At 55.4% G+C, this 24,510-nt stretch overlaps 1 protein-coding gene across 1 annotated transcript in view; it reads right to left on the bottom strand.

The window, feature by feature from the left end:
- Window positions 1-24,510, bottom strand: part of CROCC2 (ciliary rootlet coiled-coil, rootletin family member 2) — a 77,729-nt gene that overhangs the window by 30,591 nt on the left and 22,628 nt on the right. The window contains 14 exon segments of the mRNA XM_029225589.1: window positions 2,191-2,367; window positions 2,974-3,143; window positions 3,640-3,767; window positions 7,069-7,262; window positions 15,037-15,147; window positions 15,353-15,499; window positions 15,897-16,041; window positions 16,157-16,406; window positions 16,495-17,606; window positions 18,372-18,568; window positions 18,779-19,222; window positions 19,299-19,395; window positions 20,543-20,722; window positions 21,278-21,381. Coding sequence (XP_029081422.1) covers window positions 2,191-2,367; window positions 2,974-3,143; window positions 3,640-3,767; window positions 7,069-7,262; window positions 15,037-15,147; window positions 15,353-15,499; window positions 15,897-16,041; window positions 16,157-16,406; window positions 16,495-17,606; window positions 18,372-18,568; window positions 18,779-19,222; window positions 19,299-19,395; window positions 20,543-20,722; window positions 21,278-21,381 — 3,456 coding nt within the window.

Genomic DNA, 24,510 nt, shown 5'->3' on the forward strand with positions numbered 1-24,510 from the left:
GAGATGCTGCATTTCGCCCACCAGCCCCGAGGGGGGAGGGACCCCTGCTCGGTCATCAGGCTGTGGGGTGGTAGAGATTTGGCAATGCCCGTCAGTCACAAATGCACATCCTCTCCCTGCCAGGCCCACTGGGGAGGGCAGCCTGGAGACAGGCATGATCTATGCTCGGGGTCTCCGATGAGTATTTATAATGGCAACAAGACTCCCACCGAAGGGAGGCCAACAGAACGAAGGGGGATCCCTGCACACGTCAGGACGTCATGCAGCTGTGGAAAAGAACCAGCGAGCTCTGAGCACAGTGTGGAAAGCCCCCAGATCTGTTGGTCCTGAGAAGAGAAAGGTCCAGAACATTGTGTGTCCCCTTCGTCCTTGTGCTACAGAGGCGGGTGTAGGAGTGTGTATTGCCACTTGCGGGCCTGTGCACGGCAGTCTCTGGGAGGAGGTTTGTAACAAGGAGTGTGTCTGCTTTTTGCCCTGGGTGCTGGGGGAGCCTCTAAACCCCCGAAATTTCACAGGTGAGGGTTGTCTGTTATTTGCGGACCCTGGGGCCACACCTGAGCTTGTGCTAACAAGGTGGTCAGAACCCTGGGGCAGTGAGCCACTGAGATCGGCCTGACCACCCAGCCTCTGGGAGGGGGCTGGACCCTGCGTTTAGTCCATCACACCCACACAAGGAAACCCCAATAAAACCCTGGAGCTTACCGGCTGGTAAACACCCTAATGTGCTAGTGGGTGACCTGCCCTGACTCTGCAGAGAGAGAGCCCGTCCCTGTGTCTCTCCACTGGGCTCGTCCTGGCCTGTGTCCTTTACAATAAAACTAATGGCAAGTGTAGTGCTTCCTGGAGCTCTGTGAGTCACCCTGGTGAACGGCTGAATCCGGGGCTCTGCCCTCCCCGGACATTCGTACGATGCTTTTCCTCTACCACAGCCTCCTGACCCTCCTTCAAGCCCCACCCTCGACACACCGTCCTCACTTTCAGGAATCAGGAGAGCGGGTGGCCAAGGACATGGTCCCCACTGCCCAGCAGGTGTACCGTGCCACCCTGGGTAAGTTATTCAACGTCTGTGAATCTCTGTTTCCCTCCAGTCAAAGGGGCCGATAAGAGCGTGAACCCCTCAGCATTGTGAGAGTCAAACTAGAGATGCAGAGTCTGACGACAAACCTTGGTTATTCCTGCTACTGTAACTCTTCTCCCACAATCTGTAGCTTGTACCAACACCTGAGAGTCCTGTCACAGTGTGACAACCCACATGAATGTGTTTACTTGTCTGTCCCATTCACTCAACCGTGCACGCTTCAGGGTGGCGCGGGATACTGGAACTGTCTGGACTCAGAGGGTGGCTTTTACCTGCCCAGTGTCTGAATTCCAACAGCCTGTGGGATGGGAGGCGGGTCGGGTGGGTGGCTGATGGATGGGCACACTGGTAGCTGGCTGGCTGGTGATCAGGTGGATGGAGGGATAATCAGACACATGGATAATCAGTGGATATGGATGGGCAGCTGAGTGTGTGGACAGAGGGAAGGGTCTTTAAGTGAATGGATGGATGACTGGTTGAGTGAGTGGTTGAATAGATGGATGGTCAGGTGAGTGGATGGATAGTTGGATGGATGTTTAAGCAAGTTGATGGATAGATTTATGGTCAGGTGTGTGAATGGCCAATTGGGTATGTTAATAGATGGCTATGTATGTGGGTAGACAGCTGGGTGTGTGAATAAAGGACAGATATTCAAGTGAATGGATGGATGATGGACAGGGGAGTGGAGGGACAGTGAATTGCACGGATATATAAATGGGCAGGTAGTTTAATGGGCAGATGGATGAGTGGTTGGATGGGTAGATGGATGGGTGGATTGGTGGATAGATGGGTGGATGGATAGATGGATGGGTGGATGGACAGGTGGATGGATGAATGGTTATGTGGCTGGATGGACAGATGGTTGGATGGGTGCATGGTTGGATGGATGGATGGATGGACGGATGGATGGATAGATGGATGGATGGATGGATGGATGGGTGGATGGGTGGATGGTAGGTGGGTGGATGTCTGTCCACCAGGACTGCTGTGGAAGATCAAAGCTGCAATAACAGTGGTGTGGAAAGGTTGCCCCGCACAGCCCTCTTGCTGGGTCGGAGAAGGCAAGTGATCAGACACGAGAGCTCCCCACTGCCTCGTGGTCCGCCCGTCACCTGCTGCATCTCATGTTCCAGCTGAAGGAGACTCTCATCCCGCTCATGCTTCAGGCTCTGAATTTCCTCCTGCAGAGCCTCCCTCTTGGCTGCACTTTTTGCCACCAGCTCCTTCTCCTGTTCCAGCCTGCGTGCTGCCGCTTCCTTCTCCTCTGTCAGAGACAGACTCAGGGTCTCCTGGGCCGAGGAAAAGGGACAGGCCATGAAGACTCACAGGTCAGGACTCGTGAGACCAGCAGGCGCCTGTGTTCCTGAGTGAGACTGGGTTCATGGGACGTCAGGGCAGGACAGGTGCCCAGGGACCGTCCGGTCCAGCCAGCCTTACGCCGACACCTCACACGCAGTGACACGCGCTGTGAAGGGCTCTCTGGGCCCCAGCGGCTACCACCCCCCACTCAGGTCACAGCTCAGAAACTTTTCCTGAGCCTCCACAGAGCACCAGGCACCCTGACATGCAAAGTGTGTAATGACGTGTCACTCGAGGCCTTCTGGGACTGTGACCAGTGGGATGTCTCAGAGGGGGACAGAGCTCCGTCCAGCTATGGGTCCTCAGACTGCGGCCAGGTCAGCCGACGCCCGTGGGTGCCTCTTCTGTGAGGGACAGGGCCCCGGCCACCCATGCACACTGTCAAGGGCCCTCTGGCCCAGCCTCAGCGTGGCCTGGGCACCCCTGCCACCCAGATGGTCTCCTGGGCCCCTCCCCAAGTGCCTGCCGTCCCTGGGGACGCGGTAGACTCCCGGGAAGCGGCTGGGCAGCTGGGGGCTGGTCCCAGGGAGGCAGACCTTCTCCCTCTGGAGCCGGGCTAGGTCCTCGAGGTGGGCCAGTGCCTGGCTCTCCAGGGCCAGCTGCGTGTCCTGCTCCTGCTGTACCACCTGCTGCAAGAGCCACCCCACGTCCCTCTGCAGCTTCTTCTCCTGGACCTCCCAGGTGCACTTCAGCTGCTCCATTTGCACTGTGAAGGGACAGGCGCATCCGACACCCGCCGCGGGGCCCTCTGTCACCCCCACCTCATCCCCCGGAACACCCTGCGGCCCTGTGAGCCCCTGTGGAGTGGCAGTCCCCGGCTCTGAGGATACGGCCCAAGCCAGCGGGACAGAGCCCCCCAGGTGCCACTGCAGGCATGTGTCCTGATCCCAGCCCACGCTGGGCAGCCTGCACGCTGCAGGGTGGGCTGAGCAGGGACGGGCGCACAGGGGGTGGGGCTGGGGGCTGCCACGCTGACCCTGTGGCCACAGCCCGTTCTGAGCCTCGGGCCAGCGCTGGCAGCAGTGCCCACCCACCACAGAGAATAGTGGCACAAGTCACTCAGACACACGAGCTCTGGGCTGCGTTTGGGCCCCTTTGGGGGCTGGGGAGTGGGAGCAGAGCATCAGGGGACGAGCTCATCTAAAGGGTCCGTCTGGGGCTGGTCTGGGGACAGGAGCCGAGGGGGCCTGTCTGCGGAGCACCTTGCAGGGCCTGCCGGGCCAGCCTCGCACTCTGGGCCTCTCCCTCCAGCTGCTCCTGCCGTGACTGCAGCTGTGACGCCAGCTGTTGGGCCTCAAAGAGGCTGTTCTCCAGGGAGTCCCTCTCGGCCCTGCAGAGAGTCACCAAACAACAGGCGAGTCACTCACTGGCGTGACTGGCGGAGGATCCTGCCAACGAGGGACAGCGTGGAGCCCATTTGCTAGGACGGTGCCCGTCAAGGCTGGGATGGTAAATCAGAAGGCAAACAGGGGACAGCTCATTCATCTTAAATCTAAGAACAAATTGGACCCTGCGTAAAAAATGTTCCAGGTGGACTCAAAAGCTAAAATGCAAAAACAATACAAACAGACAACAACTAAGCGACTCAGAGCTGTAAAAACAGAAGAAATCCAGAAGCGTATTTTATAATCTTAAGCAAGACATAAAAGCCACAAGACAAAAATAAGGAGGCCAACAGATCTGAATACACTTAAAGAGAGGGAGACGGAAACTTCTGTGCAGAAAAGATTCCACAAACCAAGTCAAAAGACAAGGGACAGGGCTTCCCTGGTGGCGCAGTGGTTGGGAGTCCGCCTGTCGATGCAGGGGACACGGGTTCGTGCCCCGGTCCGGGAGGATCCCACATGCCATGGAGCGGCTGGGCCCGTGAGCTGTGGCCGCTGAGCCTGCGCGTCTGGAGCCTGTGCTCCGCAGCGGGAGAGGCCACAACAGTGAGAGGCCCACGTAGCGCAAAAAAAAAAAATAAAAAAAACAAGGGACAGACTTGGAGAAAATATTTGCACTAAATATGCAAAGGGTGAATGTCCGTCACATACAAGGAGCTCCTGCCAATCAGTGACAAAGCGTCTGATCCTACAGAACAATAACAGTGACCGTTATTCACAAAGAAAACACAAATGGGGAATAAACATAAGAAACTCACTAGTCCTCAAGGGGGTTCAAATCACAACTATGATGGTTAATCGATTACATGTCACATTAGCAAAAGCTTAAAATATCGATCATATCTAGTGTTGGCAGGGTGTGAGGGTGACTTCCTCTGGCCGGGGGAGGGGGGCGCTGGGAAATTTCAGAACGTAAAGCGTGCATGTCTTTGGGCCACAGCAATCCCACTTCCAGGCGTCGGTTCTTCAGAAAATACACGTGAACCGATGGCGCAGCGCAGCGACGTTCCCTGTGGCTCCACACGGGGCGCCAATGACACTCAGCTTCGATGCCATGAAACGCTGGGACGTTCCAGAAACTACGGGGCGTCTCGTCAGCTGTAAGACGACGAGGACATTCTCTTAAAGAGTCCCTCTGAGAAGCAGCCTCCAGGGCGGAACTCACGCAGCACGATTCCCCCGCACGAAGAAGCCGCCTCTGCGTCTGGGCACAGACAGCCCTTCAGAGAGTGCCTGGGGTGAACAAGGTGACTCACAGCGGCGCCCGCTCCTGGGGAGGGTGATGACATGGACTGCATCTCTGACAGCAAATCCATCAGTCACCAGCCAGCCAACGAGCGTGTGCTCGGTCCAGTGCTGGGTGACGTACGGTGAAAAAACCAACCAACTAACCAACGAGGACACACCACCAACACTCAACACAGACACCCACATGAAGACACAGACAGCCGATGCGCAGCCCCAAAAGGCTCGGTGGGTCAGGGAGGGCCACGGGCCATGGGGGACCTTGCTCAGCCCGTCCCGGCCCCGCCACAGTCTCCCTCGGGCCCCCTGCACACCTCTGCCGTCAGTGTCAGAGTGGGGTGCTGTCAGCACCTTCCGGGGCGCCCTGCTGTCTGCAGAGCCCAGGAACCTCACTCCTCTGATATCCCGTCCCCCCTCCAGTCCCCACCCTCTTAAGCACCCCACATGTTCCCCACTCTCCACGTCTGGACGGCTCTCCCCAGCTTTCTGTGCCCACCCGGGCCCCTCTGAGGGGAGTGACCTGTGCCGGTCCCGGACACTCTAACGATGTGTCCAGTCTGTCCCTCCACCAGAGCCCGGGAGCATCTCACTTCCTGGAAGGAAGCCCGGCACCACCAGCAAGGGTGCGTGGGGTACAGGTGGGGACCCCAGTCCATCTCGCTGGAGCCTGAGAACTAAAAGAGGTCCGCGGCACTGCAGCCTTGTCAGGGCCTGGGACTGGGGGCCGGAGGACCTTGAAACCTGGGCTCCTCGGTCATCAGGAGAAGCAAGCCATGTCCCGTGCCGCCCTGTCACCAGAAGCTCAGACTGGTCCCTGCGAAGTGCTGTTTAGTGGGTGTGGGACTCCATCTGGGAGCTGCAGGGCCTCCATGCACAGAGGCCCTGGGCCCAGTGCTGAGGCTGGGGGAGGGTCCCCTGACCAGGGCCCGTGATCTGGGCGGCAAATGCTGGCAGGAGGAAAGAGGCACCCTCCCCTGTCCTCTGAGCACTGGTGGGGCCTGGGACGGGGCCAGGAGTGGGGTCTTGGGACCCCTGCTGCCAGCCACCAGGAGGAGACTTCATCGGGCTTCCTGCTCCAACCTGTGGCCACGCTTTCTTTGGGAGGAGAGGTCTTCTGTGAAGAAGTTCGAGGACCTGGGCCTCTAAGTTTCCTCATGGCCCCCAGTTCTGGAATTTCGGGAGGAACTCTTTCTACAAAAATACTTCGATGTTCCTGAGGAGGGTACAAGGTGCAGAAAGCCACCAGCTTTTGGATGTCCTTAGAGGCCACAGGCCAGCTCAGCTCACCAGGCAACAGCTGGCAGGGCATCCTGTTCTCGCCTACAGTGTCTGTTCCAGGTGTCCTGGAAGTGGCCCCGATGGTCTTCGGGGTTCACCCCCACCCCCAGCCTCGTGGTCCCCTGGGGCTGCCACCACCCTGGCTCCAGGGGTAGTCATGGGGCCCCAGCCTGCATGTCGGAGCCCTGCGACGCCCAGGATCTCCTCAAGGATGTCAAGCGGCTCAAGATGGCTGTGGGCAGTGGCTCTCAGGCCTCGTGGGGAGAAGGGCGCTCTGTGTCTGCTGGAGGAGGAGCTGGGCGTGGCCGCTGGCCATCTTGCCAGCTCTCACCCCGAGCCTGCCCGGGAATGAAGTCTCCTTAGAGTTGAGCCACGCTGATGGCGGAAAGGCAGGCTGTTGAGGGCACCACAGGAGCGCCTGGATCCAGCCTTGCCTGAAGCCGTGTGTACCCTGATCCATGAGCAGGACGTTCCACACCTTTTCTTCTGCTGGTCTGAGGTGGGCCAGTGCAACCATCTCTCTCAGGAAAACTGTTCTAGGAAGGCTCTCGCTGCATTCACCTCTTCTAGGTGCTCTCTGACCCCACGGGCACTGTGTTTGCCCCTCCCTTACAGACTCTCTCCCATGTAGACATACCTGCCCTGCCTTACAGTTGCTGAGTGACTGCCCATCCCTGCCACACCACAGGCTCCCTGAGGTCAAGGCCACATGACCCCAGGTACCTGAGGTCAGCTGCCTCCTCAGCTGTGAGCTGGCCCTGCCTCTCCAGGGCCTGCTGCTTGGCCAGCAGCTGGGCTCGCTCTTCAGACAAAGCCTCCTTCTCCTGCAGGGCCTTCTGGAGCGTGTCCATGCGGGCCTCCTGGTCTTGCAGGCTCTGGGCCAGCTGCTCCTTCAGGACCTGTTTCTTGCATGTGACCTAGGGGAGGGGGAGGGGAAAGTCCAGCAGAGAGAGTGGAAGTGTGAGGAGGGGCCTCTCCAGGGAAAAGAAGGACTTCAGAAAAAGTGGTTTCATGCAGAACTGCATGGAGGAAAGAGTGGAGGAGGAGGGTGGCTATGAGACATATTGGACCCCTGGTGCATGTGTGTTTTCACAGCAGAGGGACCTCCACTCCTGTCACCATGATGGAGAAATTATTGAACTGAGAACCCCCAGGCGGGACCCAGCTGCCAATCTAAATGGTAACCTCTGTTGGGCCACAAGTTTCTGGGGTCAGGAGACATGGCACAGAAGTGCAAAGAAGGTGACAGAGGAACAGATTGTTGCAGACTAACACCTCCACCAAGAACGTCACAAAAGTCTAGACAAAACCTATCACAGGAATCTGTATAAGGCCTCAGAGAGCTGTCAAGGCAGCTGGGACTGAAGGAGCCAAGATCTTGGAGGAAAGGGAAACAGAGGAGTGAGACCACCACTCAGTATCTCTTCTCTCCTCAGAGCATGTGCTGATTTAGAAATCTGGGCTGAGGAATTGAGAAGCCAAGGAGACGAGTTTACAGATATCAAAGCGGAAGGGTCCTGATAAACATCCCAGGTTTCTAGTTGGATTCACAGGAGGGCTTCATCCTAGTAGTGGTGGTGAGTCAGAATAGACTCTCCCTCAAAAAAGTGAAGCTCAGGTTTGAATCACCTCGATCATAGATTATGGTGATCATCTACCTTCACTGCCTGCCAGGATCAAAAGTAAATCCTCCTTAGAAGAAGAAGAGCATCATCAAGATCCTCAAGTTATTTCTATAATTTTTTTTTTTTTTTTGCGGTACGCGGGCCTCTCACCGTTGTGGCCTCTCCCGCGGAGCACAGGCTCCGGACGCGCAGGCTCAGCGGCCACGGCTCACGGGCCCAGCCGCTCCGCAGCATGTGGGATCTTCCCGGACCGGGGCACGAACCCGTGTCCCCTGCATCGGCAGGCGGACTCTCAACCACTGCGCCACCAGGGAAGCCCTATTTCTATAATTTTTATGTATGATACTTGGCATTTAATCAACATGACCGGGCATATCAGAGACAGAATCATATGGCACAAAATCACATGCAAGAACATAAAATAGACACACTGCCTCCCTGTCCCCCTGGCTATCAGATGTTGGAGTTATCAAACACAGACTTTAAAATAATTGTGATTAACATGTTCAAGAAGATGAATGGTGAAATGTAGAATTTCACAACAGAACTGGACACTTAATATCAATAATATAATTTGAAAATACAATAACCAAAATTAATAGATGGGTTCAATGGCAGGTTAGATAGGATAGAAGACTAATAATCTGGAAGACAGACAAAAGAATGTACTAGATTGAATCATGAGGAGAAAAAAGGACGGAAAATATAGATAAGAGTGTAATAGATGTATAGGACAAGGCAAAAAGATCCAACATATGTGTAATTAGAGTTGCAGAGGGAGAGGAGAGAGAATATTTGAAGAGATATTGGACAAGAATTTCCCAAATCTAATAAAATACATCAAGCCACCAATTTAAAATGAGCCACAATCTTCCAAAAGGATAAAAACAAAGAAAATGTCACCTAGATATATCTTAGTAAAGTTTCTGTGAAAAGATTTTGAAAAAGAATATGTATTGGGTTGGCCAAAATGTTTGTTTGGGTTTTTCTGTAAGGTTACGGAATGTATATATACCCAATATATATATGTATAACTGAATCACTATGCTGTACACCAGAAACTAACACAATGTTGTAAATCAACTATACTTCAATTAAAAAATGTTAATAACATTTCAGAACAAAATTTTTAAAAAGTTTCTGAATACCAAAGGTAGAGAAAAAAATCTTTAAAAATCAGAGGAGAAAAACCACACATTACCTATAAAAGAGCTGCAGGAAGACTGGTGTTTGACTTCCAAAGGGCAACAGTGAAAGTCAGAGGACAATGGAATGAATTCATCAAAATGCTGAATGAAAATAATGGCTATTCTAGTATTCTATACCTAGTGAAAATATTCTTCATCAATAAACAACACAACTTTCTGCTTCTGCTAATGGTGAAGTAGGTTGTTGGAGACCAACCTTCCCGCCACAGCAGCTAGAAAAGCTGTACAGCACACCTCCGACAGATCTGTGTGAAGGACTTAGAGATACCAAGGCAGCCAAGACCCAAGGAGGTCCAATTACTGAGAGAAACGTGTTCAGGTGACCCTAATATTCTACCACAGATTTCCCCTTGAGGGATCTGTCATCTCCTAAGAGGCTCTGCGAGAGCCTCAGGAGCCTCGGATGAAACCTTAGCTAAAGGGTTGGGAGGTGTCCTATGGCTTCAGCAGGCTTGTAAGACTGAAGAGACAGGATCTGGAGTTCAGAGCTACCAGAGCAGCCATAGCACAGGAGGCTAAGACATCAGAGAGGAGGTAAGTCTGAGATGCTGTACATTTTAAAAAGTGGTACTTCCTTTTTATAACTCACAACAGTATAGGGCCAAGGGATTATGAATATGAACAGAAAGTGCAGTGGAGCATCCGGAATATCAGGCAGAACTTTCGGCAATCTCAGAATTGAGACAAAAACACCCGGAGTTCAGGGTGGGGGCCCTAGTTAGGAGCACAGGAGAGCCGTATTATACCGTGAGGTCAACACCCTGAGGTAGCTCACTCTTCAAAAAAGACTGAAACCAGTTACAAAACAGCTAAATCCAAGACTGGATAAAGGTGATCTGCTCTGACTCTGATATCCTAAAATGAAAAGCAAATTCCCTTTGGAAGAAGTTTATATCACCCAGAGCCTCAAATTAGCTCTACAAAACCTCAAAATCTGTCACTCAATAAAAAATTATTAAGCACCAGGAGATAAGGCCAAAGGACTGAAAACTAAGAGATAAAAGACAATAGAAATAGACCAATTTGGGGGTCCAGATGTTGGAGTTATCAGACAAAGACCTGAAAAATATTATAATCAATGTGTTCAAGAACATACCCAAGAAGATGGAGAATTTCACTAGATAGCTGAAGTGTGTGTGTGTGTGTGTGTGTGTGTGTGTGTGTGGTTGAAGTGACCATTTGAAGCAGAAATATTAATAATGTATTATAGAGTTTATAACAACATATGTATAAATAAAATATATGGCAACAAGCCCTAAGGATGGGAGGGATAAAGGGAATATATTGTTGTCATGATTTTACATTGTTTGTGAAATAGTATAATGTTATTTTAATATAGACTGTGCATACCATAATTTTAAAGTAATCACTAAAATAATAACAAGAAGAAGTATAGCTAAAAAAATTAATAGAGAACATAAAATGGAATACTAAATAAATATGCAAGTAACCCAAAAGAAATCCGGAAAGGCAAAATGTAAAAATTTACAAAAAAATGAGATAAATAGAAAACAAACGCCTAGATGGTGAACTTGAACCAAGCATATCAACAGTTACCTTACATGTAAATGATGTAAACACTCCAGTTGAAAGGTAGAGATTGTCAGAGTAAATACGGAAGCAAGACCCGACACACTTCAAATATACAGACATAGAGAAATGAAGGTTAATGTATGGAAAGGATATAACATGGAAACAGTAAGTAAAGAAAGTTGGTGTGGCTATATCAATATCAGGAAAATTAGATATCAAGAAAACAAATGTTACCAAAGATAAGAGGGGACATTTTATAAAGATAAAAAGTCAGTTCAGCATGAAGACATAAAATACTAGTTCGTATGCTCCTAAAAATAGGAATTCAAAATATATGAAGCAAAAGTAGACAGAACTAAAGGTAGAAGTAGACAATTCCACAATCATAGAGATTTAAATGTCATTAATAGAACAAGTAGACAAAAAAAATCAAACAAATAAAGCAAACAAACAAATAAACCCCATAAGGACACAGAAGACTTAAACAACAGTATCAAGCAACTTGACTTAATTGATATTTATAGGCACTACACTCAACAATGGCATAATACACATTCTTTTTACATGAACATGGAATGTTCAACAAAATAGCTAATACGCTGGGCCATAAAGCATGCTTCAATACATTTAAATCTGTTCAAATAATATGGAGTATATTTTCTGACCTTATTGGAATTACATTAGATGTTGATAATAATTAGATACTTAGGAAATTCCCAAATTTGGAAATTAGGTAATATATGTCTAAATAATCCATGGGTCAAAGAAGAAATCACACAGAGAACGAGAAAATAGTTTGAACTGAATGATAATAAAAACACAACAGGCAAAATTATTAGAATGCAGAAGAAACAGCCACAAGACCAAGTAGGAAATCTGAATAGCCCTATATCTAATAAATAATTAAATTTTTATCAAAACTTTTCTCACAAAGAAAACTCCAGACTTAAATGACTTCACTAGTGAATTCTACCAACATTTAAGGAAGAAACAGAAATTTTAAAACACTTTCAGGAAATAGAAGAGGAGGGAACACTTCCCAACTTATTTTGTGAGGCCAGCATAACCCACATTCCAAATCTGACAAAAACATTATGAGAAAAAAAATTATAGACTAATGTTCCTCATGAATATGGATGTAAAAATCCTTAACAAAACATTATGAAATTGTTTATCTCAGGTATGCAAGGTTGTTTTAACATTAAAAAATAAACCAATATAATTAGCTGTATTAACAGGATAAGAATGATGGCATGATCATCCTAATTCATTCAGGGAACACATTTAACAGAATTCAAAACCCATTCATAATTTAAAAAAAAAATCTCAGCATGCTAGGAATAAAAGAGAGCTTCCTCAATCTGATAAGAGGCACCTATGAAAAGCCTATAGATAACATCACACTTCATGGTGAAATATTGAATTCTTTCCTCGTAGTTGAGTTTGGTAGGAGGATGGCCACTCTCACTACTTCTTTTCAATTTTGTTCTGTAGGTCTTTAGCCAGTGAATTAAGAGCAGATGAGATAAAAGTCACTGAGATCAGAAAGGAAGTAAAACTGTTGTTATTCACAGATGACATGATTATGTACATGTAAAACGCTGGTGCTTATCAATGAATTTGTCAAGGTTGCATGATTGAAAGTTAATCTATGAGACTGTATTTCTATGTACTAGTAATGGACATAGGAAAATGAAATTAAAACAGCAAGGCACAATATCAAAACTAGGAATTAATTTAATCAAAGACGTGCAAGACCTCTACACTGAAAACTACAAAACACAGCTGAGAGGAATTAAGTTAAGAAAAAAATGGAGAGATATACCATGTTCATGGATGGACAACTAGATACAGTTAAGATGTCCAGTCTTCTCAAATTGATCTATAAATTCAACACAATCCCAATCAAGGTTCTACCAGGCTTTTTTGGGTAGAGAAATTGACAATCTAATTCTCAAATGTATATGAATATGCAAAGGTTTGAGAACAGCCAAACAATCTTGAAAAGAAGGATAAGATGGGAATACTCACATTACTTAATTTCAAGACATTAAAAAGCTACAGGAATGAAGACAGTGCAGTTTTGGTGAAAGGATGAACAAATAGATCAGTTTGCACAGATCAACAATATGATCTGGGCACATATATGCACATGTATGATCGATTTATTTTCAACAAGTTGCCAAGATAATTCAAGGAGGAAAGGAAAGTCTTTTCAAAAATTGGTGCTGGAACAACTGGATATTAGTATGAAAAATAATGGACTTCGGTTCCTATTTCATACCACACACCTGTGGTTCTCACATCTTAATGTGCATCAGAATCACTGGGAGGGATAATTAAAATCCAGATTTCTGGGCCCCACCCACAGAGTTTCAGATTCAGTAGGTTTTGGGAGGGCAGTTGAGAATTTGCATTTTAAACAAGTTCTCAAGTGATACTAATGCTGCTGGTCTGAGGAACACAGTTTGAGAACCACTGCTGTACAGAAAAATCAACTTGAAATGGATCATAGACCTAAGAGCTAGATGAAAACAGAGCAGGATATTGTCTCGTCCTTGGGCTAGGCAAAAATTTTTCAGACAGTCCCTAGAAAACACTAACCATAAATTTTTTAAAAACTTGGTAAACTGAATCTTGCCAAAGTTAAACTTTTCTGTCCATCAAAAATACCATTAAGAAAATGTATAGGCGAGTCACAGAAATGTGAGTACATCTGTCTGGCAAAGTACTTTTATCCAAGATATATAAACTCCTATATATCCATAACCAAAATATGAAAACCCAATAAAAATAGGCAATAGACTTGAATAGTTACCTGACAAAATAAGGTATGTGAATATTTAGTAAGCACATGAAAATATGCTTGATGCCATTTGTTATCAGAAAATGCCAATTAAAACCACAATGGCGGGCTTCCCTGGTGGCGCAGTGGTTGAGAGTCCGCCTGCTGATGCAGGGGACACGGGTTCGTGCCCCGGTCCGGGAAGATCCCACATGCCGCCGAGCGGCTGGGCCCGTGAGCCATGGCCGCTGAGCCTGCGCGTCCGGAGCCTGTGCTCTGCAACGAGAGAGGTCACAACAGTGAGAGGCCCGCGTACCGCAAAAAAAAAAAAAAAACCCCAATGGCGTATAACTTCACACACACAGGATAGCTAATAAATAAAGACGGACGATGCCAAATGTTGACGAGGCAGAGGAGCGGCTGGAAGCCTCCCACGCTGCTGGTGAGTAAAATGATACAACCACTTTGGAAGACTGCTTGCCGGTTTCTTATAAAGTTCAACACACACCTACCCAGTGACTCCACAATTGCACTCCTATGTATTTACTCAAGAGAAATGAGGATATCCATACGTGACTTGACCATGAATGCTCATCGCAGTCTTGTCCACTCCCAAAATGGAAAAAACCCAGAAGTCCAGCAGCGGGTGAATGGATAAGCAAGCGTGGTTTATCCGTATGATGGAATATTACTATGCAGTCAAAAGGAAGGAGCTCTTGATACACCTAAGAACGGGGATGACTCTCAAAGACGTCGTGTTGAGGGAGAGAAGCCGGGCTCAAAAGAGTCTATGCCCCATGGCTCCATTTACAGCAAGGTCTAAAACAGGTCAGGGCAGAGGCCACCTGGGTGGCCGTGACAGGAGGGAGCCTGCTGGGCTGGTGGAGACACTTTGCATCCTGATTGTGGTGGTGGCTACACAGGTGCTTACAACTGTCAAAAACTGTGCACTGGCTTACTGAGTGTAGTCACCCTTTGACTAAAAAAAGAGGAAAAGATGACCCCAAAAAGGCTAGGACAGAGTCTGAGAAACAGAAAGAGGCTGGACTGAGTCCCAAAGGTGACAGACCATGAAGTCTGAATGCCACTGGGGGCCGGAGACGCTGCAGAGACAGGGTTTCCATGTGCACCGACAAGGCTGATGTCAGGAGAAAGCAAAGGTGCTGCAGTGTCTCCTCCCAGGGAGTCTGACCTCCTCCATGGAAGATCCACGTCAGCAGATTTGGGAATGAACGCAGGAATGTATGAGCGAGTGAGTGGTGGGGCAGCTCTTTTGTGTGGATGTGGTCCAGGAAGGAGAGAAACAAGACAACGGAGGAGCAGTGCAGCCTTCCCCCCGAGTGTGTGAGCACCAATGGGCCCGAGGCCTTCGACCCTCTGACCAGGGGAGAACCCAGCCCCCGGATGTTGGGGACAGGCCTGATGTAAAGGTCCTTCTTTGTGTGTTCCTCCCCCGTTCCCCGCCTCCCAGCCCTGGAGACGGTTTCGAATCAGCCACGTCAGGCAGCACTGCAGTTAGAAAGTGCTGGTGCTGACATACATCCTGAACCAGCGCCGTGTGCCCGGCTACCCCAGAGGCAGCGGTGGCCCTGCTGGGTGGGGCTGGGGGCCTGGGGCCCTGCGGACCCCTCATCTGGCCCACCTGCTCCAGCTGCCGCCAGAGGGGCAGGGAGGGGTCCATGTGCAGGCCCTGCCCCCACACCCTCAGACCCCAAGTCCAGGAGGGGAGAAGGTGGGGAGAGGATGGGTGAAGGGAGGGCCCTGAGCTCGCGGGAGCAGGGCGGGGGCAGGAACTTACAGCCACGCTGCGGAAGCGAGGCTCAGGCAGGGTCTGTCCCCCTGGGCCCTCGTCTCACCTGCAGGACCAGGTGGCTCAGGGAGCCTTTGTCCCGAGCCAGCCCCGCCATCAGGGCAGCCATGTCAGCCAGGGAGTGTCTCTGCTCCACTCCCTCCGCCTTGAGCTGGCACACGAGCAGTTCCAGGTTGGTTTTGCTGGACTCGGCCTGCGGGGGGCGGGAGGGTAGAGGGCACCCCAGCGGGGAAGCCAGGGAGGGACTTTCAGGTTCATGGGCAGAGCTTCCCCTGGGCAGAGCTGTTAGCACCGGGGAGGGAGTGAGCGCCGTATCACAGAGGTGTGTGAGCCGGCGCTCTGGGTGGGGCGTGGTGGAAGGGGGCCCACGGTGGTGAGGCCTCTGGGGCAGACGGTGGTCCCTGGGTACAAGGCTGCAGCCAGGAGAGGTGACAGGGTGACCGAGGGAGGGGGCACCCTGAGAGAAGGTGTGCCCAGTGCTCAGGGAAGGTGGGCACTGGCCAGGGACCCAGGAGGCCACCGCTGAGTTTGGGGGCTCTGGGAATGGCCTGAGGGCCCAGGCAGCAGGGAGAGAGGAGTGGAAGTCGTACCTGGGCCAGGGCCCTGCGCAGAACCTCCCCCTCACTCTCCAGGACATCCCTCTGCAGCCGCACTGTGTCCAGCACCTCCTGGGCCGACACCAGCTCCTTCTTGAGCCCCGAGACCTTCTCCTCCAGCTGCTCCAGGCGCCCTTGACTGAGACCCGGAAACCAGAGGGCAGAGGGCGCTAGGTCACCTCAGGGCGAGATGGGGGCCCGGCAGGCGGGGCAGCTCCCTCCAAGCCCAGGGGCCCCAGAGGAGCGCGGCTCGCCCTGCAGGCCAGGAACCGCTGGGCCCTTTCTGGCCGGGGGTGGCACTGTCAGCGAGGCCCGGCCCACACGCCTGGGTGAGCAGCGCGGCACACACGCTGGGGCACCCCTCTCGGCTGGGCCCAGGGTGGTGGATTTGCCCCGGGGGTGGCGCTGGGCCGGACTTGGGGTGGGTGTCTGGGTGGCGGTGGGGGCCGGCCGCCGTGGGCGGGGCCTGCTGTCTCGCTAGGCACCCCGACCCCTGAGACGAGGCTGGTGCAGAACAGGTCGCATCAACAGCGAGGACGCCGGGGCCCCGAGGGGACGGGACAGCCCGCTGGTGGCGGCGCGGCGCCCCTGCCCTCCAGCTCCCTCCGGCCCTGCTTCACCAGCTCCGCCTTCTGCCCCGCCCCCCGCAGGAGGCTTCTCTGCAGCCCCGCGCGCCTGGCCTCCAGACTCTGCCGCTCCTTGTCGGAAACATCCACCGTCCCCTCAGCTCCTCCACACCCCCTCCAGAGCTGCCTCCTCTCTGGGAGCAGGGGAGGAGAAGCCTTGGGGTCCCGGGCGTGCAGCGGGGAGGGGAGCCCAGGGACCCTCTCTGGGCGCATTCGAGCCTCGGCCGAGTACCAGGAGGGTAGACGGGGCGCGGGGGGCCGTAGAGGCCACTCGGGGCCGGGGCTCAGGGATAAGTGGGGAGGGACGAGAAGACCCAGCGGCTCGGCCCCCGGCTGCCCTGTCCCCTGGGGCGGCCACCTGCGGGCTTGCCTGTCTCCTGGTGGCCCTGTGGGGGTCCCTAAAGCCCTGGAGGGCCTTGCGCCCGGGGTGTCCCTGCCCTCGGCCTCCGCACCTGCAGAACCCAGCGGGGAGGAGGGGCGCCTGCCCGGCGGGAACCGCACAGCTCCAGGTCTGCTTGCGCTGCTGACCTCCCCTGACGGCCGAGCCTTGTCAAAGCTGTGCTCGCTGCTGACCGCCCCCCCGCCCCGGCCAGGTCCCCTCTGCCGGTCACCCACCAGACAGAGTTGCAGTCTCAGCAGCTCTCCCCCGGCCGTGCTCTGGAGCACCGAGGCCTGAGGCCCCATTTCCCAAATGTCCCTGGGATTCAGCCCCTCCTTCCCCGGTGCTGAGGGGCCACTCCAGCCTGCCCCTCCCCCCGCCCCAGGACGCTGTGGCCAGACCAGCCCTGCCAAAGCCACGGCTGTGAGGGCGGCGCCCCCGCGGCCCCCCGTGACCTCTGCTTCTTGGCGTGGTGAGGGGGCCCCGCCTGCCTTGCTCTGCACCCCACTCCTGTTCCTGTCTCCCCCTGGCAAAGCTCTTCCCGCTCCCTGGGGGCCCCCGCTGGCTCCTCCGCTCCCGGACCCCTGTGCCAGGCTGAACCCGCCTGCTCCCATCTCTTTGCCCATCTCCCGTGCGTTTCTCCAGAGCGGGACCGGGATGAATTTTTTCTTTGGACCTCCTGTCTCAGAACCGAGTGCGCTGTCAGGACACCCGGAGAAGGGGCGGCCCCGAGGGACCTGCAGTCCCAACCCCCCGGGGTGAGCGAGGGGAAGCACAGGAGGTGGTCCTGTCTGCCCCTGCGTCGCTCCCTCCCGCAGGAAGCCTTCCTGGGCCGCCAGCCCACTCCCCGCCCCATCTCCCGGCTCGGGCAGTGTGTGGATTTGGGAAGGCCCACCGAGCCTCTCACTCAGGACTATAAATCCTGGGGAATTCTCTTTCCGGGTCTTCACCCCCACCGGCCCCAGGGCAGTAAGATGTGCACAGAAGAATCCAGACAGCCTCACGGCCGACTGCACCACGGAACAGCAGATCCGCAGGACACGCCAGGAGGGCACGCGGGGCCACCCCAGTTGATGGGGCGGGAGTTGGGGTTTTATGGACCACCTGTGAAGGCTGGGTAAGACCCCCGGAGGAGTCCTGGCTGCCAGCGGGGAGGTGGGAGAGAGCACAGCGTGCTCCCAGGAGGGGAGTGTGGAAATGGGCCGGGCAGCCGGGAGCCTGGGATGCAGGCCAAGGGGCAGGCACGTGCTCAGCCTGGGCTTTGGGAGGGTGAGTCCTGGGGAGACACAGCCCAGACGGGCCCAGACGAGGGAAGAGGGGCTGGGCTCAGTGCAGGCAGGGGCTGGGGGGTGAAGGGGCGAGGAGGCAGCCTTCGGGCCAGGAGTACTTCCTGTCCGGGAGATGGCCCTCACTTCTCCTGCGGGGGGCATCGTGGAGAAGGTGAGCCCAGCCCGCCAGCCTCACCTTCCCCGGAGCTCGCTGGACTCCCGGCAGCGCTGCGCCCCCAGCTTGCCCAGGAGGTCCTGGCGCTCCCGGGCCTGCTCCTGCCTCAGCTCCTGCAGGAGCCTCCGCGAGGCCCGCAGCTCCCGCTGGCTCTCGGACAGCTGCTTGTGGAGCCCGGTGGCCACTGCCTCGGAGGACTCCAGCCGCCGGCGCAGCTCCTGCCCACGAGTGGGAGCGTGGCGTGAGCCCCGTGGCCTGGCCAGGCCTTCGACCACAGAAGCCAGTGGGGCTCCCGACTGCCCGAGAAAGGATGCACTTCAGACCGGAGACCCTGCCCGGGGTGTGGGGTTCAGGGGCAGGCGCCTGGTGGGCTTTGTGGCTTTGCTCCGGTGGGGACGGGGCACAGCGTTGCCTCTGTGGCCGCCCACCTGCTCCCGCTGCCGCCGCCTCTCAATGACCACCTGCACAGCCCACAGCACAGGGTCCAGGGCGGCCGGGGAGCAGCCCCGTGGGGGGAACGCGGCCCGTGGGGGGCTCCTTGGTTGGCCCTGCGCCTCCTGGCCTTCGGTGCTGCCGCTCCAGGCTGGCTCCGGACACCCCACGTCTGCCTGCGCCACCTTCAGGGTGCAGGGAGGAAGTGGGGGAGGGGAGAGAGTGCAGGGCTGAGGTCGGATGGGTCCTTCCAGAGCATCTCCCGGGGCTGCTCGAAGCACCAGGACCCTGCAGCCCCTCCGCTGCTCCACGCGGGAAGGACCCGGGAAGGACCCGGGACGGGCCCGCACCTTTGTGATGCTGTCCAAGGTGAGCTGCAGGGATTCCGCCTCAGCCCTCAAGTCTCCCGGGGCCCGCCGGCCTCCACTGCGATGGGACTCCTGCTGGCGGGGGGAGGCTGCTCAGCGGGGCCCGGATTCCCCCACCGCGAGCCGCCCCTCTCCCAGTGCCACGCACCAGCTCCTGAACCTCCGTTCTGAGGGAGGAGATGGCTTCCTCCTTGTCCGCGCTCTGCTCTGTGAGCTTCCTCACCAGCAACGTCTGCTCCCAGAGTCTGGAGAGAAGTCGGGGTGGGGTCGTCAGTGCAGAGAACAAAGGCCGGGACACCGGCGGGCCCTGGAACCCCCCGGCCCCGTCGGCCACCTCCTGGGGTGCGGCCTGCCTGCTGGCTTCGGCCGCCTCTGCCTGCGTGGACCTTAGTCCCGCTCCAGTCAGACACCTCTCTTCTGCTCTAGAACCTGCAGTGGCTCCCGCTGTCTCAGGGTAGAGCGCAGAGCCCGAGTGCAGCACTCAAGGCCCCCGCTCTGACCCTGACTCAGCTCTCTAGCCCCACAGCGTGGCTTCCCAACGCCCTGCTCTGTCTTTGGGGTGTGGCAGGTGCCGTGCTCACCTCTGGGCTTTTGTCCCGGCTGGTCCCTCTGCCTGGAGCTCCTCTGCCACCGTAAGTCTAATGGTCTTTCCTTCCCGGGACCGCCTTCTTCTCAAAGACCCCTGGCTGCCCCCCAGTGCCCGGGCCTCCCTTCCCGTGGGCCCAGAGCCCTCGGCTCAGGCCCCGGGCGCTGAACCCTCGGGCTGTGCTGGACCGCCCGTACCCCCGGGCCCGCCGTGGCTCTCCTCCGGGGCCGGCTCCGGTGTGTTGGACTCACTGACCCCGAGGGCGTTTGTGACCACATGAGCCCCAGGTCCCGTGGAACAGAGGCCCGTGGCAGCGTTAGGAGCTGCCTCCTGTTTCCTGCAGAAGCTGTCCTCACGAGACCTTCGAGCGCCACACGTGAGTTCCGTGTCCAGAACCTCCCACGATAACCGGGGGTGGACCCCGGCCCCTCTGGGGGCCCTCAAAACAGGCGCCCACCCCTGAAAGGATAGGCCTTTTAGGCCTGAAAATTCCACTTCTGGAAGCAGCCATGGGGAAACGGTCCGAGTACACCCAGGGCAGTGTTCACAGAGACGCGCCCAGTCGCAGGGCGCTAGCTCTGCCTCCAGGGGATGGTGGGTAAGGAGGTCTGGGCCCGCCTGCCTTTGCCACGAGGTGGCGATTATGAGCCGTGGGCGGCCTCAGGGCAAGTGCCCCGGTGTCAGGGTGTGGGGTGAAATCAGGAGTTACAACTGCACGGGAGTGAAGTCCCAGACCCGCGGCCGCTGGGCAGATGGGTTGGGGCGGCGACCGTCCCCGCCCCCCACCCCTGACCTCCTGCACCCACCTGGCCTGGAGTGCCACCTTCTCGGCGTCCCAGCGACCCCGCACATTGTCCTGCAGCTGCGGCTCCAGGCCGCTGGCTGTGTGGCTGGCCGTCAGCCGCAGGTTGGAGCCGAGGTTCAGGCAGGCCGTGTGCAGGCGCTGGGCCGTCCTGGCCACGTCCACTCGCATGTCAGCGAGGCCCCTGGGAGACAAGGGCGGCACTCCGCTGAGCCTCGGGGCTGCCTGTGGCTTGGCCTGGAGGCTCCACGCTGGGTGGCAGAGGTAGGGTCTGGTGACAGGCCTGCGGCAGACCCCTCCCGTGCCGTCCTCAGGGGAGGCCCCGCCGGGTGGTATCTCGGAGGGGCAGGGGTGAGCGGGGGATGGGCCAGGCCGGACAGGACAGGCTGTCCACCTTGAGCAGCACTTCCACCCTCTGAGCCTCAGGGGCCCAGGGTGGACCGTTGGAGGTTCTCGGCAAGGGCCGGGGGGGAAGCCAGAGTCCCTGCGGGTGGATCCGGCCCCTGACGCTGCATCTCCCTAGCCTGCCTCTCTTCTCTCCCCTGCACCCTTGCCTGCCTCACTCTGTCCATCCGTCCATCTTCTCCACTGTCCACCTCTGCTGCTGTCTCCACCACTCCCATCGGGCCACCCGTGGGAGGAGTGTGGTGGGCCCGATGCCTGGGCATCAGGTGCCCTTCTCCCCGACCCTGATGGAGCCCACGCCTGGCTCTGGGTGGGCAGGGTGGCTGGCACGCACCTCTCGGTGGCTGCACGCAGCTCAGCCAGGTGTCCACGGAGGGCTGTGACCTGTCTCTGCAGGAGGAGGACATCCTGGTGTCCCACCGTGCGAGTACACTGGGTCTGAAAGCAAGAGGCTTGCGTCCACTGCAGGCGGAGGCCAGGCGCTGAGGGGTGAGGGGAGCCCTGCGGCCCCATTCACCCGCCCCACAATCTGGTCCTCCGGCTCCAGGCGGGCGGAGTGCAGACCCTCATCGCTACCCTCCTGCATGTGGCACCTACCCCACTGGCTTACCTTCCTGAGCAATGCAACTCGCCCCCGTCCCCGGGAGGCAGTGCTTTGCTCCCCTCCCCAAAGGACCTGGGGAGGTGACCACTCCCAGGTCCAGAACCAGGCCCCACTCAGCCTGGTTTCCCTGATGGGGCTGTGGGCAGCACTCAGCTCCCGCCCTCCAGCTGGGGGGTTGGGAGCACGACACAAGGAAAAAGGCCTTGCCTTCTCCAGGACCTAGAGAGCAGTGCTTACTCTCGGAGGGCCCCTAGGATGTCGGGAGTGGGGCCTGGCCCTTCAAGGTGGCAGGGAGGCAGAAGCCTCTGCCAGTAGGAGCCCATGCAGTGGTAGGGGTGGGGGAGCCACCCTGAGAACAGGCGGAGTGAACAAGGTTGTAAGGTGCAGTGAGAGCCCACCGCTGGGCTGTGAACGGGGAGGGGACGGGGTGGAGAGTTGGGGGCAGGAGTGGGATGGGGTCATGTGCGGTCAGCGGCGCCAGCCTCGCAGGGAACTAAGCCGAAGCCCAGAAGGTCCTGAGTCCCCCCACCACCTTCCCAGCCCCTGCACTGGGCTGTGTCCTGAACACTGACCTCCAGCGACCCCCGGGGGGCTCACCACCACGCCCAGTGCTTTCCAGGGCTCCCAGGGCCCCTCCTGCCTGTTACAGCCCCACCCGAGGCTTTTCAATGTTGCTTCAAACAAAGCACTTTCACATCCTGCCGGTCCTCCAGCCCAGGACCCACACGCTCACCTGCTACTTCATGAAGCCTTTGCCGATCGCCCTCCCCTGAGCCCCCATCTGAGGTGCCCCCCATCGAGCCCAGAAACACCCTGCTGTGTACCTTGTGTAGGGAACGCCCTTTGCGCCTAGTGCCAGGGCCTTGTGTATACTTGCACCCCACCCCCCGACTGTGACCATCAAAGAGCAGGGATTAGACATCCCTCCTGCTGACACAAAAAGCGGACTCCTGTCCCTCCTGCCCACTGAGACAGTGGAATACTTGAGATTCCACACTTTACAACTTCTTGAATGCAAGGCTGGGCGGCCGGTATGGTAAGGGACACGCAAGCCAGGAACCAGTAAACTCAGGGACTCGAGGGGGACTTGCCAAACAGTAACTTGAATACGCTTCCTTGACCACAGGGGCTCTGGGGACAGAGAGGAAAGCTTAAGGTCCACCCAAGGGGGAGTCTGCTCACATGTGGAGTGATCCCCCAAGCTGCACTCCAGGTAAGGTGTGCTAGAGATGGGCGAATCAGCACACACGTGTGCACGCACACACACGCACACGCGCACGTACACAGCTGCTTGCAGGGTGCTATAACGAGGTGCCGTGGACGGTGAACAAGCGCACACAACACACACACACATGCACACACACACCTGCCTGCAGGGCGCTGTAAAGAGGTGCAGTGTCCCCCACAATTCACATGTTGAAACCTAATCCCCAACGTGATGGTATTTGGAGGTGGGGCTTTCCAGTTCCACCTTCAGGATTGGTGTTAGTGTCCTTATAAAAGAGGCCCCACGAGGGTCCAGTCCCTTCTGCCATGTGAGCTTACAGCCAGGAGGTATCGTTCTGTGACCAGGAAGCGCTCTTCACCAGCCGAAGGGCCGGCGCTTTGATCTTGGACTTCTAGGCTCCAGAGCTGTGAGAAGTAAATGTCTGTGGACAAGCCCCCAGGCTGGGGTATTTCTGCTACAGTGGCCTGGAGGGGCCAAGACAGTAAGGAAAAAATCTCCCTGTGGTTTTGGAACCACAAGTTAGCCTTGGTGCAGTTTTCAGCCTGGATTCACAAAACCTGGGTGGTTTAAAAAAAATAATAAAGCTGAAAATTTACTTCAATGAGGCCCAAAGGTTGTCAGAGCCCCTAAGAACCTGTCCTAAGCAAATGACAGTCCTTTCTGGAGCATACCACATTCATTCCAGGTTTCAAAGAATTTTGAGTCCCAAGGATAACACGCAGCTCTTAAAATTTTTTTTAAAAAAACCACCAAAGACACAAGGAAACACAGCACCATGACCAAGACCTAGCAGAAACAATAGACTCACACCTTGAAGAAGTTCAGACATTAGAACGTCAGACGCACACTACAAAATAACTGCTTCCTAATATCATCAACGAACACACAGGAGGCTTGAAAATACCAGTTAAGAGTAAGATAGCTGGAAAATATACAGAATAAGCGTCAGAATTTCTAAAGATGAGAAACACAACGTTTAGAATTCAAGCCTAACAGGCAGGTTTAAGGGCGGTTGGACACCAGAAGAGAAAACTGATGACCAGGAGGGTAGATTCGAAAAAATTATCTACCACATAGACCAGGGGGGTAGAAGGAAGGAAAGTCTGGGAGGTTAAGAAGCGTGGGAGGGAGCACGGGGATGGGTAAGGTCCACGGGGCGGGAGAGGACAGGGGAGAGCGGGACGTGGGTGACACTGAAGGAGGTGACGGCTGCTTGCCAAGGACAAGGGAAGCGCGGCATCCTGATGAGTCCTCAGCAGGATAAACACAAAGAAACCTGCGCGTCTGCGGCGGGAAGCTGGCGGGAAGCTGGCAGGATGCAGTCACAGAGAGCGGCAGCTCACAGCGGCCACGGCAAGAGGACGACGCCCTCCGTGGCGGGCCAGCAGACAGAGGACGGAAGAGCCGCCGGCCGGCGGCCAAGGGGGAATAAAGACCCTCGATAAACCAGTGCCAAACTGGACCCGAGGCCCATCTCCAGGGCATTTGTTTCCCTAGTGGCCAAGGTGAGGGCGTGATGTGTCTCCCACGTCTCCCCAACCCCACGTGGGAGCCCGGCCATCGACGACCACCCTGTGACGACAAACGCATATTCCCTCTTGGTGTTCCGTCCCCGTGCCTGGGTGGCTGCAGCAGGAGGGGCCGCTAGGCTTCTGACCGGAACAGCTGTCCAGCAGGAGGAGCTCTGTCCACACAGTGGGGTTGGGCCTCTCACCCCGCCCGATCCGTGTGGGAA

This window comes from Monodon monoceros, unplaced genomic scaffold (assembly GCF_005190385.1).
Source record: "Monodon monoceros isolate NGI ecotype Baffin Bay Population unplaced genomic scaffold, NGI_Narwhal_1 Super_Scaffold_16, whole genome shotgun sequence".
NCBI lineage: Eukaryota > Metazoa > Chordata > Mammalia > Artiodactyla > Monodontidae > Monodon > Monodon monoceros.